The 16,404-nt window shown below is 43.6% G+C and overlaps 1 protein-coding gene across 1 annotated transcript; it reads right to left on the bottom strand.

The window, feature by feature from the left end:
* Positions 1-773: 773 nt before the first annotated feature.
* LOC104068626 (5-hydroxytryptamine receptor 5B) lies at positions 774-16,228 on the bottom strand. The gene is made up of 2 exons (XM_009571531.2): positions 15,391-16,228; positions 774-7,727 (listed from the first exon to the last, which is right to left on the bottom strand). Exons 1-2 carry the CDS (start codon positions 16,099-16,101, stop codon positions 7,395-7,397), a joined length of 1,044 nt encoding a protein of 347 aa, XP_009569826.2. The 5' UTR covers positions 16,102-16,228; the 3' UTR covers positions 774-7,394.
* Positions 16,229-16,404: the final 176 nt, after the last annotated feature.

Here is a 16,404-nt window from a genome sequence, read left to right as displayed (position 1 = left end):
AGAAGCCATAACATGCTTTTGAATTACAAGTGCATTAAAAGGTTGTGCCAATATTCACTCACAAGGGTGATTTCATGTCACATAGCAATCTGTAACATTTTGTTTTCTCTTGGTGCTTTGGATAATCTTGGTGTTTTGGTGTTTGGCATAAACTATAAAACCTGGTATAAGGAGATCCATGGAAGGTTATTTTTGTCTTCAGTACACATCTGCTTAAGATACTGAACTCTCAGTGAAGATGGCACATGTTCATGCCAAAATACCCAATTCATGGAATCATAGAACAATTAGGGTTGGAAGGAACTGTAAAGATCATGTAGTTCCAACCCTCCTGCCATGGGCAGGGACATCCCACTGGATCAGACTGCCCGAAGCCCCATCCGACCTGGCCTTGAACACCTCCAGGGATGGGGCAGCCACAGCTTCCCTGGGCAACCTGTGCCACTGCCTCACCACTCTCGTGGTGAAGAAATTCTTCTTAATGTTCAGTCTAAATCTGCCCCTCTCCAGTTTATACCCATTCGCTCTCGTCCTACCCCCCACAAGCCTTTATGAATAGTCCCTCCCTGCCTTTCTTGTAGCCTCCTTCATGTACTGGAAGGTTGCTACAGGGTCTCCTCGGAGCCTTCTCTTCTCCAGGCTGAACAGGCCCAACTCTCTCAGCCTGTCCTCATAGGGAAGGTGCTCCAGCCCTCCGATCATCTTTGTAGCCCTCATCCGGACCCATTCCAACAGCTCCATATCCTTCTTACATTGAAGATTTCATGCCTTCAGCTTTCACTGACTTCAGAAGAAACTATGAGGACATCATTCTCATCTGTGCTCAGTTTCCTGTAAAACGCCCAGATAAAATTAACAACAGTGGGTGAAGGAGGAGGGATAAAAACATCACTTTAATTAAAACACTTGAAGAACAGGCTTGCAGGTTAACATATTTCATCGTTACCTATATGAGATAGAACTATACAACCACAGCTACTATTACTGCTTTGTAACTTAGTTGAGATACGGACTAGAAGATGCTTATTGTTCTATCAAAGATGTTTCCCCTGTTCATCTGTTAAAGACCTGTATTGATATTGTAAACAGGGAGGCATTCCTGGGGCATCGGTAGAACGAGCTCAGAATCAGAAAATGCGCAGAATAGGAACTTCACTGCCATGGGAAGTGAGAGAGTTAAGAAGTACAAAATAAAAACAAGTAGCTCGTTGGGATAAAAGGAACTACACTGCATGTGGAGTTGAAGAGGAGAGACGTGATCTGCCTACAACTGCTTTCAGCTTTAGCATAAATAAAGGCTGCTATATATTTAGCCTCTGAATATACTCAGGTGACGAGTAATGATCTGATGTTGCAAATGAAGTTTGGACTGACAGTGAAGTTCAAAGCATTAAAAAAAACAAGTAGGTTTCTAAGTGCCAAAGTAAAGGCACTTCTAAATACAAAAGCCAACTTAAATTTACCAAAAAAATAAAAACATGTAATGGAACGAAGCAACAAAACAAGCAGTGAGAAACTGGCCTGCCCAATGCAGGCTTAAACTGGAGTTTACCTGTGGGGTCTGTGGCAGTAGGAGACCTGGTAATGCTATGAGAAACACAAGCTTCTGCTTGAAATTCCTGGTTCTGGCCACCAGTAGAGACAAGGTATTAGGCTGGGATGATCTTCTGCTTCACTGTGCTGGTGGTCTAGCTCTCAAGAAAGCAAAATGTTTAAATGTTTGGAATGGATATCATCATCATGGAGCATCTAAATATTTATTTTACCAACTAGAAGGTGATTATTTTATTTTGTTTAAACTGGCAATTTATTACCAGAAGGAATAGGTCTTGTGTATCTTGATTCTTTCAATGATTAACTTAAACATCCCAGTCCCCAGTATACAAACCTAGAGCAAGCAGTCTGTCCTAATTCTCCATTGCAGCTGGTTGCATGGGAGGAACTACGAGTTTCTCAGAATTTTACCTTAGTGTTGCTGGATTTCTTCTGAATGTTTAAAAGAGAAAGATCTTGCCCCGAGTTCATTTGGTGCTATCAGGCTTGTAAATTAACATCTACAGGGCTTGTAACAAAAATCTTTTTTAATTTCATAGAGCCTGTGTAGAGCTTTAATTTGCATTTCAATAAATATAATTATTTTGATACCCTGGTGAATAAACTGCGGCAAAGTTGGCTTTATAGTTTCAGAAGCTGAGACAGTCTCTGAACTTAAGGCATACACTTTTAGACTGTGGCTTTTAACTTTCTTTAAACACAGTTCCATGAATGCACTTGTAAAATATCTTTTGAGAGTGACATTGGTGACATACACCTAATCCGAGCGTGACAAAATCCAGGCAATCTTTTTCTTACAGTATGTCAAAACGAATGGGAGTGCTGCACCAAGTCACTGTTGATCTGAATAAAAGAAAATCTTTGAAGGCAAGTTAAAATGTGACTGATACTTTCTCTAAGGTTTCTTCCTTTTCATTTCCTGAAAAATTTGCTTACTGGAGAGTGACCTCAGTGTGTAGGTTCCTGAACCAAACAGTATTTGATGGGGGAGAAAAGCATGACCAAGTAGCATGACGCGCTCTTTATTCTCCACAGACGCTATGGTACAGGTATGCCCAGTCATATAGGAGACAGCAAAACTTTGCTGAAATTTCTTTAGAAACATAACATTACTTGCATGAGAGAAAAGGGTATTGCTTCTTTTAGGGCCTGTCTTGTATAGCTGCTGGTATTCATGCGAAATGGAGAACTGGAGATTTGTGCTTGCTGGTACATCTACCTCCTTAGCGCCAGCTTTGCTAAATTAGGTCTGTAAGCAGGACATGTGTAGAAGGCAATATTCAAATCTTACTCATTCAAGTGGTGGGTGACAGACTCCTAGAATAGTCCTTTATCTAAAAAAAATTACAAACACAAGCCTGTTTATTCATGCAGTGTCTACAGAGCCACAGCTGCCACCTATCTGAACTCAGCCAGCAGACGCCAGAGCTACTCAGGCTCTCGCCCTTGGAGCCCAAGGCAGGCACTGCCTCTTTACGCAGCTCTTCAGGCAGGGTTGGTGCTCCACACCCAGCAGCACTTTCCTGTCATCAGCTGCTACTCATACCCAGTGTCTCGCTGACTGGTGTAGACTAGCTTATGAGGTACAGCCCATAGGGGTTTGTCAATGTCTGTTCGCGGGGCCAAACCCATCATCTCTTGGTGTATCAATCTTCACGGAGAGGGGCTTGGTAATTCTCATGTAAAACTGCGATTTAGAAGGAAAGATTGAATTATGGTTGAAAAATCAGGAACCCCTGGGTACTATAATAAAACTGAAGAGCTTTCTTCATGGAAGCTGCAGCATGGATGTGGGTCTCCTGGAGAGAGGAGCATGAAAGTTATTAGCATTTTCTGTTCACATTCATCTTCCAAAGCATTTGGATTTCTGCACACTCTGTAGATTCCAGCAGCACAACAAACTATGGCCTTATTTTCAATATAGCTGCAAGATTCTCGGAGCCTTGCTGCAGGATACAGCAGTGCCTTTCTGCTGAGCGATAAGTCTCCAGTGAGTTGTTCTAGGAGCAGATACAGTGTCAGGAAATAAAATTAAAACTAATAGTCCACTGTGTACAATCAGAAATGACTGGTGTGCTCCAAATCAGCAACTTCTGTTTGGGGAAATAAATGACCATATGCCTAAACACTGCCAAATGCTGTTTCTTTAGAATAGCTGATTTTTTTTTTTCTTTCCCTATTTGGATATTCAAGATGCTGTATCATTTCTCTAGGTTCACATGGGAGTAGTATTTTCTGTATTTCCTTTGGTCTGTCTTGAAGCTAAGAATAAATACGCAGCAATAACGGAAAAGCTAAACTCTAATGCTGGAATTGCCAGGAAGAAGAATGCTTGCATGCCTGATTTTACTCTTTCCTCTTTTTTTCAATTAAAATAAAGTTGCAAAATTAATAATGAGAGTAATTAATCACAGAAATAAAGTACCAAGGGAGGTAGAAAATTATCTCCTGTTCTAACTTTTTTTAATCAAGGCTGATGACTATCCAGCAGTGACACTCCCACTGCACCAAATTACTGAGTTTGGCACACAAATCCATGGGTAAAATGCTGTGCTTGCTGTGCAGAAAGCCAGGGGGTGATAATGCCTTTTCTATCTTTAAGCAGGAAGCAGCATCCAGCAGGTTAGGCCATAACTCCAGAAAATGTATTTCTCCCCCCATGCTAAACTCAGAATCCATGTGCTTAAAATCCAGGATTTAAAATCCTGAGTATGTGCTGCTGCTCTTCTAAACACAGACATGTACAGAGCCAGTGTGGGAAGCCGATTTTGTTATGAGCTTTCTAAAAGAAGCACTAGTGAAATGGAAGCTCTGTCTGTTTCACGTCGCCTCTGGGTGAGTATGAAGCCAAGCAGCTTTCAGTGGCAGCCTGTCATCCTGTAACAACTTTCTGCTGTCACAGATGGCGGGCAGGTGGGCAGAGCATTAAACTAGTTATCTGGCAAACTTCTCACAGGAAAATTACAGAGGCTCAGATTCACCTCCCAGGGAAGCTAAATCCATCTTTGAGGAGGTGGAGAGCTACATTGTATGCTACGTCAGTAGCTCTGCTACCAGTTCTCAAGCTAACTGAAGACAGACAGCCCTGCTGCATCTTCAGCAGTTGCAGTAACACCAGCGCAGTGTGCACCCACACTGAACTGCACAGTTCTCTTCTGGCTTTATGGTATTTTCTCATGTACCAGATGCCAAGCCATAGCAAAATGTACCTTTAAAATCTATGTCACTTCTTGGAAAGGTTCCTGCACCAGAACCAGAGCCTGGTATTCCTCTAGTTAGTGGACAAATACAGTTGGAACAAATAGCTCTGCTGCTGCAGCCATAGACTGTGATGCGCAGCCAGGTTGTCTTAGACCTGCCTGCCAATAACTGCTTATCTTACAGGCACTAAAATTTGGCCAAAACATGATTATTGGAAGCCTGAGGAGTGGCCACGTGCAGGAGAGTTGCATGCTTTTCAACAACTAGTTTAAGATGACCTCTTCATTTTCTCTTTCCATGGCATTTGTTTGGATTTCAAGGTTTTTAGAGCAATATCTTACATGAAAAAAAATCAATTAACTTGAAAAATTCACCAATGGTTCTGTATAAGGCCTACAGGTTTTAGTAACTTTTAGACTCTTACGTGTGTGTCTTCCTTCCTCCAAACACTAGTTTGAACTGTAGCTATTCCATATGCAGGTAAATGAGATTCACATGGGAAAGATTTTTTTTAGTTGGCATTTAAAAGTCTGAGCCACTATCTAAAAACTTTTTCTAATTCTAGGTTATTAAAATTTCTTAATTCACATTGAAAGTGAGGGGAGAAGCATCCTGCATAGATGCATAAGCTACACAGACTTGTGCTAATGAGATGAGCCCAGGTAGTTCCCTTAAGGAACTGGTGGGATGTGCCCTTCAACAGACAGCATTTGTTAAAATCACTTATTTAGAAAGGAGTTGGAACTTGCCTCGGTCTAGGTTGCCTATATACCTGCATAAAGCACAAATTCGCATCACCAGACACATGAATCATTTTAGACTACACTGCAATAAACTCTGATTTACAATTAAGCAAGTAAAGGCTGCATCACTTTTCTGTTTTCCAGACTACAAGATACTTGATAACATTTCCCTGATGTGACTGCTAGGTATGTCAGTCCCTAGCTAATGCAAGGACACCTGGCTGACGCAAATACACATAGCTGCTGCGAATACATGTAGCTGCTATTGCCTGTGAAGAAACCGCCAGGATGCCAAGACTTTGGGGCTTCATGATCAGCACTCACATCAGTGCAATACCCAACAGCATGGTAACTGTCAGAGGTGAGGCCGAGTGTGATGCGCTTCAGTGAGATCAAGATACCAGCGTTGTAGACTGCTGGGCCTGAAATTGGTGAGTTTTAGTTGTTTTGTGCTGTTTGCCCAAGAGTACGCTTTGAATCAAAAGGTTGCCTAAGCTCCAGGAAACACAAAACTGGCAGAGAAAGGCAGCGTAAAAGGTTAAACCCTAGCTTCAAATGGAGCCTTTATGGTACCTATAGACGCTTAAGCAGGAAATGGGAGACGGTGCTGGGACTCTGTGTCAGTAAAAAGCTGCCATGCAGAGAATACTCAGAGATACCATCAGCATCCCCCTTCAGGGAAGGACAAAAACTAAAACGCACTAGAGATAAAAATAGAGAGAGAGACACTGGGCAGTATCCATGGCAAGACTTGTCTTTTAATTTATGTATGTACATACTTGTCAGGACAGCGTGTTTGTTAATTCTTGGAAAAACAATTTAAGGCTTGGGTTTGAGTCACACTGGAGGTTTTGGAGTCATTCAGACCTGATGGCATCAATACCTTTCTTACAGTAATATTTATGAGACAAGGACCCCAGACAGCACAGCACAGGTACCTTCCACTGACAAGCAGCCACACGTTGCTGCCAGCAAGCCTGGTGATTGACTACAACGTTTGGTGTTTGTAATAGCAAATATACGCCCAGTGTTATGGTAGTATGAAATAATGGACTGCATACAGTCCTGCTTCACTTGGAGGTATCAGGTGCCGATCTTAACCTCACCCGAGTTTCTTAAAACAGGGAGAGCCTGAGACCTGTAGAGTGATGGAGTATAAGCCAGGTGAAAACTCCACACTAGCTCCTCCTCCCATGCAAGCATATTCTCAGTATCTCTTAATAATTTTATACTTGGCTCTAAAATGTCACTTAACCCTAGTGGAGATAACTGACCTGTATTTCACTAAGCCTTCCCATCAAAGACTGAGGCTTGCTAGGGAACACGCAGCCCTTCCATCATACTAAGGTGTGGTTTTGAGCTGCTTAGTCACCCATTTTAATTTCTCATCAGTTCAACGACTGATTGACTATAGCATGTTTATTCCCTTCCAAATAAATCTCAAAAATGAATCCAGCATCCTGCCCATATCACAAACATCTCAGTATTGCTCAATTAGCAGTTCCCAATGGTGCCTTTGCTAACGATGAGTGAGCTACAGAATGGCACCTGCAGGTGTTTACATGAGATCAGTCTGGTTAGATTTGATGGTCATGGTATTAGACACATACAGTGCTTCACTTGCGATCTTAACACATGTTGATCTAAAGAGCAGATGGGAGGTATTCACTGGTTCAATCTTCTTTGCCAAACCCTGGAGCAGCATATACGTATTTCCAAGGGGGAACTGCAAACTGTCAGTAGATTTATATCCAAACATCTTCCACTTTTTCCATTGTTCTTAAATCCCTTTTAGTAGGTCTCGTGCATGAAAACCGTACATATCATAGGCATGTTTCCCTCAAGAAATCTTTGTATTACACAACAAAGTAATAATTTTCTCCTCCGTGTCCCCTTTTATCTCTGCTTTACAAAAAAGCTCTTGAAGGCATTATTGTAATTTTTGTTAAATGCTGTATAAATGAGAGGATTAAAGAAAGAATTGGAGTAGCCAAGCCAAAGAAAGATGCTTTTCCAGATGGGTGGGATGTTGCAGGAACAGAGGGGACTTATTAATTCTGTGATGAAGAAAGGGATCCAGCACAGTACAAAAACTCCAATTAAGATGCCAACCATCAGAGCTGCCTTTTTCTCTTTCTGTTCCCTCCATGTTTCTCCATCTGTCTGGAAAGTGATAGCTGCATGATGAGCTGTAAACACCATCTGTGGTTCATGCGAAGCTTCCTTCACCTCAAAACAAAAGCAAACATGGATTCTTACCAAGACAATTTGTTTGAGTGAAGTATTACTTTTAAATGACAGCACGACATCTGTGCACCTACCACAAGTGGCCCCAACTCTGTTCCTTTCATGCTAAAAGAAAATGCCCCAGAGTGCCAAAATTACCAGACTTCTCATTACACTGGAAAAGCTGCCGAGTGTGACTGACAAACAAAGCTAAATAAAGAGTAATTGATGCCATGAGTTGTGGGCATTCTTTTTCAGTTTATTTTATTGGATGCCTTGATACCTAGTGGGAAATCATGTTGTTGAAGAAGACTAATAAAGGCACATGCCTTCTGCCTATCCCTAAACTGGACCCTTCTATGTTGCTGTGTGACCTTCAGGGTTTCTGAGGCCTCAATCGTAAATGAATTTCATTCCATTGCAGGCCCTTTGGGTAATTTCCCTAAGGTATTAGGGAGGGACTTGCAACAAATGCCCACTCTCCAACTACAAGATAAATCTGTTTTCGGACTAACTGCCCTGGATGCAAAGCTCAAAATCCCATCCCTGGTGGATGCAGGAGCTTGGCACTACCACTTGTTCTGCAGAAGGGACGGAGCACACCCCAAAAAACTCAGCTAAATCTGCAGGAATATTTTTCCAACAGAATCTTTTTTAATGAAAGAATGAGATTTCAATTAAAGGAAAGTTTTAAGAAATGTGTTTGATCTTTGAAAAATGTTGATATTTTATTACCCCATAAATAAATCAAATGCTTTGGAAATATTTCAGTGGAAAATAAACCCCTCAAGAAGAGTCCCTTATGAAGACAGAACTTAGGTGCCTTCTGCTCTTTCTTGACAGAGGCTATCTCATCACATACAATTCTCCCTCCTGGAGAGGGACAGAGTAGTGATCACACCACCTGCAGCCTGGTCACAGTACCAATACAGTGTATGATGATGGGAGTACCTGAAATGATGTACACTTAGGCACATTTTGAATTAGCTAATAAAACACTCTGGCAGTAATCAAGAAATAGGTTTACTGAAGAAGCACGGTTTTCTGTTCCTCATTTTCTCTCTTCTGTCACTTGTCCTTTATTTCACTCAGATCTACTTGGTATTCTCACAAAAAGTATTCCGTTGTCAGAAAAATACCGCTTCTAACAGCCTTCAGTTTAAAAGAAGTTACACAAGAGAGGGGAAAACATCAGTTGTTCCAGGCTGCTGACAGTACATCTTGTCTCATCTCTTCCTAAGGGCAAGACATTCAGCTACACAGTGAGTATGGCTCAGAGCTCCAGGTGGCAGCAAGATTGTTGCAAACTGGTTCTGGGCACAAATTATTAGTATGCTTAGAGTCTACCCAAAAACCAAATACTCCCTTGTGCTTTTAACCTCAAGATTAAAGTATTTGCAAGTTTAAAGTTCTTCTAGGCACTACAGTTATGAAGACAGTGCAATAAAATAAACAGTTTAAGGATGCAACCCGAAGTTCTAAAATTAGCTGAAATGATAGTTCACAGGCACTTCAAGACTTTGACACCACTCCAGAGACAGCTTATTGTTAAATTAGCTACCTATTCCACATGTGTATGCCACCTCTATGTAAGCTTTATAATACATGGGGGACCGCTGTTTAATATGAGCACAGCAACTCAGAAAGGAAAGAACTAGCAATGGCTAGACAATCACTCTTTAAGATGGATAATGCTGTCTTCACCCTCCGACGTGAGACATGGCTGCAGAATGTAAGAGCAGCAGATTATGGGCGCAGGCAAATAATGGAGGAAAATGAAAATCACATCTGTCCTGACAATTAAAATGGGACACCCCTCATGTAGCAAGGATCACACCATTTGTCTGCAGAAGGACTTGTTCTGCACACCCTTAATCACACTCTGCAAAAAGGGATGAATGTATGACAGGAGGACAAATTTGTGACAAGCAACCCTGCAAAATTACATCTTAGCCCTGAGGAATAGCTACATAAGTAAGCCTCTTGGGAAGAGCCAAACAAAGGACATTGTCACTAGCACTGGGCATAGTTTGGTACTATATTTAACCTTCAACTCTTACTCAAAAGACAGAGCTCCCAGTGTGCCAAAATCAGAGCCTTTTCAGTACTTCAGGTTTTAGAAGACTTGCAACTGAACTTCAGAATTTACTAGTAGTGACTCATTTATCACTTAATTTCATATTGTGAGAAAAAGTTATTTAATTTATTTTGATAGAAGATATCACAGTCCTCAGGTGTTTTCCCTAATGAAGCATGCATTTACAGCCTGGTCAAGCTCCTACTGAAATGAGAGGAGTTTCCACAAACATCAGGCTTCCGAATACTAAACAGCAAGTGAAAAGAGATCATGGTATTCTTCATAAATTAGAGGGCAGCAGGTGTATTCCTATCTACATAATTTCTACTGTAACTGTTGTTACAGCTGTTTTTACAATTTTTTTTTTTCCTAGTTCTGCCTGGAACTTGTGAATAGTGTTGTAATAACAACAATAACAATAAAAGTGCAAATAGGAGCCTGGAGCTTTAGGAAAAAATAACAGGATCTCTCACGGAACCTTTGATTAAGTAAACTGTGTAAATATCCATGGCAGACTGCAGATATCTCGCTTCAATTTTCTGTAAGAAAATATTTGGAAAAGAGGCACGAAATGTTCTTATAAAAGTAACTAGTACCCCTGCTTTGCAAGGTCCTTTAGCCTGCATCTTCAACAGGACTTTTAAACCTTGGAAGCTGTATGAAAGCTTTCCATGATCATCAGTGTCTAATGCTCACCTTGGACATCATTTCCAGCTGACCAGGCACACACTGTGAACGGCCCTTTCACAGTTGGCTCTCCATCAGGCTCACCTGTTGTGACACCTGCCTTTCAGCATTCCTGGCATGGGGTACCATTCCAAGTGCCAGCTCCCAGCACGAGTGCTGCCACTTGGCAGACCTGTAATCCACTGGCCAGCTGCTCCTGGCATGTACTATTGCAAAAGGGACCAGACTTTGCACAGGGTTTCTAGTGAGGCCCTGCGCTAGTGAGGCCCTGCGCTCAACGCTCTTATGCTCAATGCCCTTGTAAATGCATCCAGCTTTGCCATACTGTGCTCCCTCCCTGCCTGGTCAACACATACACCTACTGCAAGATTACCAGCATCTCATCCCTGCCGTGAACACCTACTTTCTCTCACAGGATTTTCTTCTGCTGTAAGCAAGAACCACTCTGCATTTCTCCCAGGAAATGACTAGCCACTCCACTTTGCTTCCTGCCTCACCTTTCTCCTACCTGACATCTGCTCTTTTCCAGGCAGTTGCAGTTTGTTCCTGACCCATTTCTTCTACTGGTACATTCAGAGACAGAAATACAAAACAGAAGGCCTGTGACTCCTTTAGAGAAGGAGAACCAGTTTCTTCTCCCACATTGTTCTGACTGATTACGTGGGTTGGAAAAGCTGAATGGGCCAAGGTGCAGTATAACACTGCACCACTGGAGGTCTTGGGCCTGATATTATCTAAGCAGTGGGAAGGACTCTCACAAAAATGAGAAGGTTTGGATCAGCCCTAATTACTCATACACTGCACAAGGTATTTTGAGAGGGGAGAAAGTAAAAAAAAAACAAAAACCCAACAAAACAATCATCAATAGAACTTGATTTTTAAATCCTCACATGGAAACTTCAGAGATTGACAGAATGACCTGAGTTGGAAGCGACCCACAAGGACCACAGAGTCCAACTCCTATCCCTGCATTGGACAACCTCAATATTTACACCATGTGTCTGAGGGCATTGCCCAAATGCTTCTTGAATATTGTTAGCCTTGGCTCCATGACTGCTTCCCTGGGGAGCTTGTTCTAGTGCTCCACCACCCTCTGAGAGAAGAACCTTAGCAAACGTAAACCTCCCTGGCACATCTTCCTGCCACTCCCTCCAGTTCTATCATTGGTCACCAGAGAGAAGAGATCAGCACACCTGCTCCTCCTCTTTCCCTTGTGAGGAAGAAGTAAACTGCTATGAGGTCCCCCCTCAGTCTCCTCTTCTCTAGGCTGACCAGACCAAGTGACTTCAGCCACTCCTCATACAATTTAATCTTGACCCTGTAATTGCTACATGTAAGTAAACCTGATATTCAGATTCTGCCATCTTCATTCTTGCTGGGCAAAATCTATGCTACAATCTATGCTACTTCATTGATTTAAAAGGGCACTATCCAGCAGTACCTACTGTTTTTTCAAGCAGTCTCATTTTTTCAATTGAACTATTTATAGGATTATTATCTACTGTCAACAAAGCATGACAGAGCATACCTTTGTCAGTGATGGTATGTCACCAGTTTTTTTACATGAGTGTCACTGACATCAGTATTGACTGTAGTATTTGCTTTTTAAGGAGTTTCATAATTAGCAAGTGGATAATTATAAAAGCACCAGCCTAATTTGTGGTCCAAATTTTGCATTATTTTTGTATCAAGGGAAAGCAAGAAACAAGCTCTCCTTAAAACTAAAGCACCTCAGATGTTTCATGTCCATTTCCCTCACTTTATTTTTTTCAGAGTTTAAAAAGTGTTTTTAAAAAACAAAAGTAAAATTTTAACCACAACCTACTCAACACAGTTATTTTGTAACTATTCTATTCTGCATGTCTGTAAGAATATAGAACATGAGGTATGTAAGCCAGCTCTCAGCTCTGAGCCAACTGCCCATTCTATGTGTAAGACTGTGTGTGTGTATGTATACATACACAGTGGCAACCTGCAAAGCACTTTGGGGCCTGGCTCTGTTTGCTGAAAAGCACTGTGTAAAACCATCAAGGTATCATCGTAATTGTTCCACTTGGTGCATTGGTTTCTTCAAGGCATTTCTACTTGCATATGAGTACTACGACCTCAAATCTTTTCCTCCTTAAATTAACTCGCTAGAATGAACCAGTTCCACTGCTGGGTATACCTCAGGCCACAAACCACAGCCCTGGCACGCGGTTCCAACTCAGGGCTACCTGACAACTAATTCCTGAGTGCAACACAGACATCTTTCCCAGCAGGGATTGCTGCTGTTACTGCTCACCTCCAGCCTAAAAAGCACCACCAGTCTTTGGCACGGGCTGTTGAAAGCCCCTCTTCTGTCAGATCAGCCAGTGCAGGGCACAGGAGCTAAGAACTGACATAGAAGCAGAGGGCACTTCACAGTCAGAATAACAGTGAGAGAGGGAAAATTATGCAAGCTGAGCATGACAGGTGAGCATTCTCAGAGGAGGAAGGGATGAGAGAAAGTAAAGGTGGGAGAGACATTAGATGAGAAAGAAACAGAAAATTAGAGCGAGTTGATAGCAAAACAGGAGAGGTGGAACAGAACTTTTCCCATCAGAGAAAAGGACAGAGCTGACACTCGCAGCCTAATTACCCCTGGATGTAGAGAAGCAAAGCTGGATCACCTCCCTAGCCTTGCCCTGGTAACGTTATCTTTGCATTTTGCCAAAGGGAACAGTAGTTATGTGTCAAAAGATTCTTCTGGAGAATTCACTGGGGAACAACAACTTTTCCTGTGGACAGGATCCTGCTCCTATAAGCTTAAATGGCATCAGGATAAACCTCAAGTGAGTAGGTCTCAGTCCCTCAACTTAGAAAGAAAACTGAAAAGAAATGCATCCTGAATGCCCACTCCTTTGATCCATCGGTTTGTTTAATGTATACATGTGCAGCTGAGCATCAGCTCTTTCTTTAAATGATAAGTAAAGCTTTGCATGTGCATCACAGAACTCATTTTATGTAAGCCAGCAAATGAAGGTGCCAGCATGATGGGGAAGGCTAACACTACATACCAATTGCAGATGGAAGAATCACTGTTATAAAAGGAGAATTCAGTGTCACTGCAAATATAAGAAAGATTAAGAACTGCTGGCTCGAGCATTCAGTGGTATTGCATAACAGCTATACTGGCAATCCCTCCAAAATGGGTGTTCAGCTCACACTGACAGGAGCTCTTTTGTCAGCCTAGCCTACACCTAGACTCCTAGACAGCAGCTCCTAGACACTGCATCACCAAAACCCACTTACCTACCAGCCTAGCTGTGCCCACACAAAGGTTTCTGCAGACAGAGCTGTTAACAATTAGAAGCCAGACTTTTTTCATGTTGAAACTGACACACCAACAACATGTCTCTGTACAGGCTAAAACGTAAGCTGCAATGCCTCAGCTCATTCAGCTTCCCAGAATTTTAGATGCCAAACTAGTCCTGAATAAGTATGCGTGTATGTAAGAAGATAAAGCATTCAAAACCTTTTGTGCTTGGAAGGATTATACAATAACTCCAAGCACTACATTCATCACACTTAAAACAATTTGAAAAGAAATTTGGTCCAATCCAGGGGATGAAGGCCACAGGAAAAAAAAAAGAATGCCTCTAGAGTAGACATTCTCATCTTTTCTAACACAAAGACATTTAATTATTTTGCATAGAAGACAGCTTCATAAATCAATTTATATTAAAAACACCTCCTGGACATTATGATCCAAATATGCAAGTCTGATCACATGCCAGTGCTGTCATCTCTCACCAGAATGAGGGAACCCAACCTACAAACTTGTATTTGTGACCACAGTAACATTTCCTACCATGACTCCAAATTAAAGTTAGAGGCATTTAGCAAAGGAGTACGGCTTTGCAGGATTAGCCTCGACCGACCAGATATGTTCTACGTGTCTTAAGGTATCTCTAACATCCGCACAACTCATCTTCTGCTGTTAGGAAGGAACTGGACTTAACAAGTACAACATGCGATTACAAAAACGTACTGTAAAAAATCAGTTCCACAGGTAGGAGTGAGAGTAAGTGACAGAAAGTGGAGAGACTTTACACAGAGCACTATTGAGCACCTAGATGACATGGCATGGGTGACAGTATTGTCATGCAGAGAGCCTGACTTATCAGGGCGCAAGGGAGCAACCTCAACCTTTCCAGAGGGACACAGCTCTCCTGTCAGTTAAGTGTATCCCTGAAATGAATGAGACCTCCCACGTGACTAGGGTTTTGAGGGATTGCGGGCAATGTTTGGGATAAGAAGGAAGAGGATGTGAAGTTTAAGACAGCTGGTGAATTTAAAATAGAAACAACTCATTACTCATTGCTTTAATACTATGCAATGTACAGTATGCTCCCAGTATTCAAGGTAAAATAGCCCAAGCACATAAATAAAACGTATCATTTATGTACTAAAATCTATTCAGCCACTGACAGATCCCACACCAAGCTGGTGCTGGTAGATAAATGTGCATGCATTTACTCTGTACACAACCTAGGGATCTGTTTATGTCTTCGTTAACCCCATCAACTCTGTATAGAAATAAAGAGGAAAAAATTCCAAGGAATGGCAAATTCAGACTAATGAGACAGTTTTTAAATGGCTCTCGAGACCAGTAGCGAATGTACCTGCCACTCTTATGGCAAACTTAAGAAACAAATGAGAACAAAACTCTTGTCTGAGAGTGGTGCTTTTTGACCGGCTAAGCACTGCTCATGTACAGTCTGAACAAAATTTGCACCAGACCTCCAGGGCATGTCTCTGTCTTCTCACTGAGCCAAAACCACCAATGCAGGGGTGACGGCCGCGAGCAGATAAGAGAAGCAGGAGTGCAGGTAGCTGGGGGAGGCAGCAGGGGCTCTCCCTCCCGTCCCACACTCTTACCTGGGCAGCCTTGGGAAGGGGTACCACAGCATTCCTCCTGTGGCCCCCCATGCGGAACTTGGCCGCCTTGTAGATCTTCCAGTAGACGAAGAGCACCACGCAGAGGGGCAGGTAGAATGCCCCGCCAGTGGAGACGATGGCGTAGGATGGCTCCTGGCTGACCTGACAGCGCTCCTGCTCAGGGCTGTAAGTCTCCCCCCAGCCGAAAAGGGGGGCGAGGGAGATGGCAGCAGAGAGCAGCCAGGTGAGAGCGATCATGATGTTGGAGATGCGGCGGCGGGTGAGCAGCGTATACTCCAGGTGGCGGGTGATGGACCAGTATCGGTCCAGGGCGATGGCGGTGACGTTCCAGATGCTGGCTGTGCAGCACAGGACGTCGAAGCAGACCCAGACGAGGCACAGCTCCCGGCCCAGCCGCCACCGCCGCCCGGCTGACAGCTCCTTCACCAAGCTCAGCGGCATCACCAGGGCCGCCACCAGCACATCCGACACCGCCGTGGAGGCCACAAGGTTGTGGGGCACCCGGTGGAAAGCCTTCACTCGCAGGATGGTAGCCAGCACCAGCAGGTTCCATAGGAAGGTGGCCACGGTCAGAAGCACCAGCAGAGTCAGGATGAGGACGGTGAAGAAGGAGAAAGGCTCCCGGCCCTTCCACGTGCCCACCGAGGAGGCGTTGGCGTCCACGTTGGCCGACGAGGCGTTGTCGCCCATGCCGGGCGCAAGGGCTCCGCCACGGCCAAGACCGGTGCTCGGCTCCTCGCTACTCCTGCACACGAGCACCGCTCCCTCGGCACCGTCCCCAGCGCCGCCGCCGCCGAGCGGGAGCGCGAACCGCCCTCAGCCGCCGCCCGCCATGGGCAGCGAGAGGCACCGCCTCGCGGGCTGCTCCGCGCAGACCCCGCCAGGGGGCGGGACGGACCCCTTCGCGTGGTCCCCGTCCGACCGAGGGAGAGTCCCCTCCTCACGGCGCCAGCGGGGCAGCCCTCTCACAGCAGTCCCCATGCAGGAGGCGGG

The sequence above is a fragment of the Cuculus canorus genome, chromosome 6 (assembly GCF_017976375.1).
Source record: "Cuculus canorus isolate bCucCan1 chromosome 6, bCucCan1.pri, whole genome shotgun sequence".
Lineage (NCBI taxonomy): Eukaryota > Metazoa > Chordata > Aves > Cuculiformes > Cuculidae > Cuculus > Cuculus canorus.
This window is presented reverse-complemented; position numbering and strand designations above follow the sequence as displayed.

What these genes read in the sequence shown, in the direction of transcription:
- LOC104068626 (XM_009571531.2), bottom strand. Translation starts at nt 16,101, where the DNA reads ATGGGCGACAACGCCTCGTCGGCCAACGTGGACGCCAACGCCTCCTCG. An exon ending in CCCTTCCCAAGGCTGCCCAG is followed by an intron (nt 7,728 to 15,390) that starts GTAAGAGTGTGG and finishes TTTTGTTTTGAG; the next exon opens with GTGAAGGAAGCTTCGCATGA.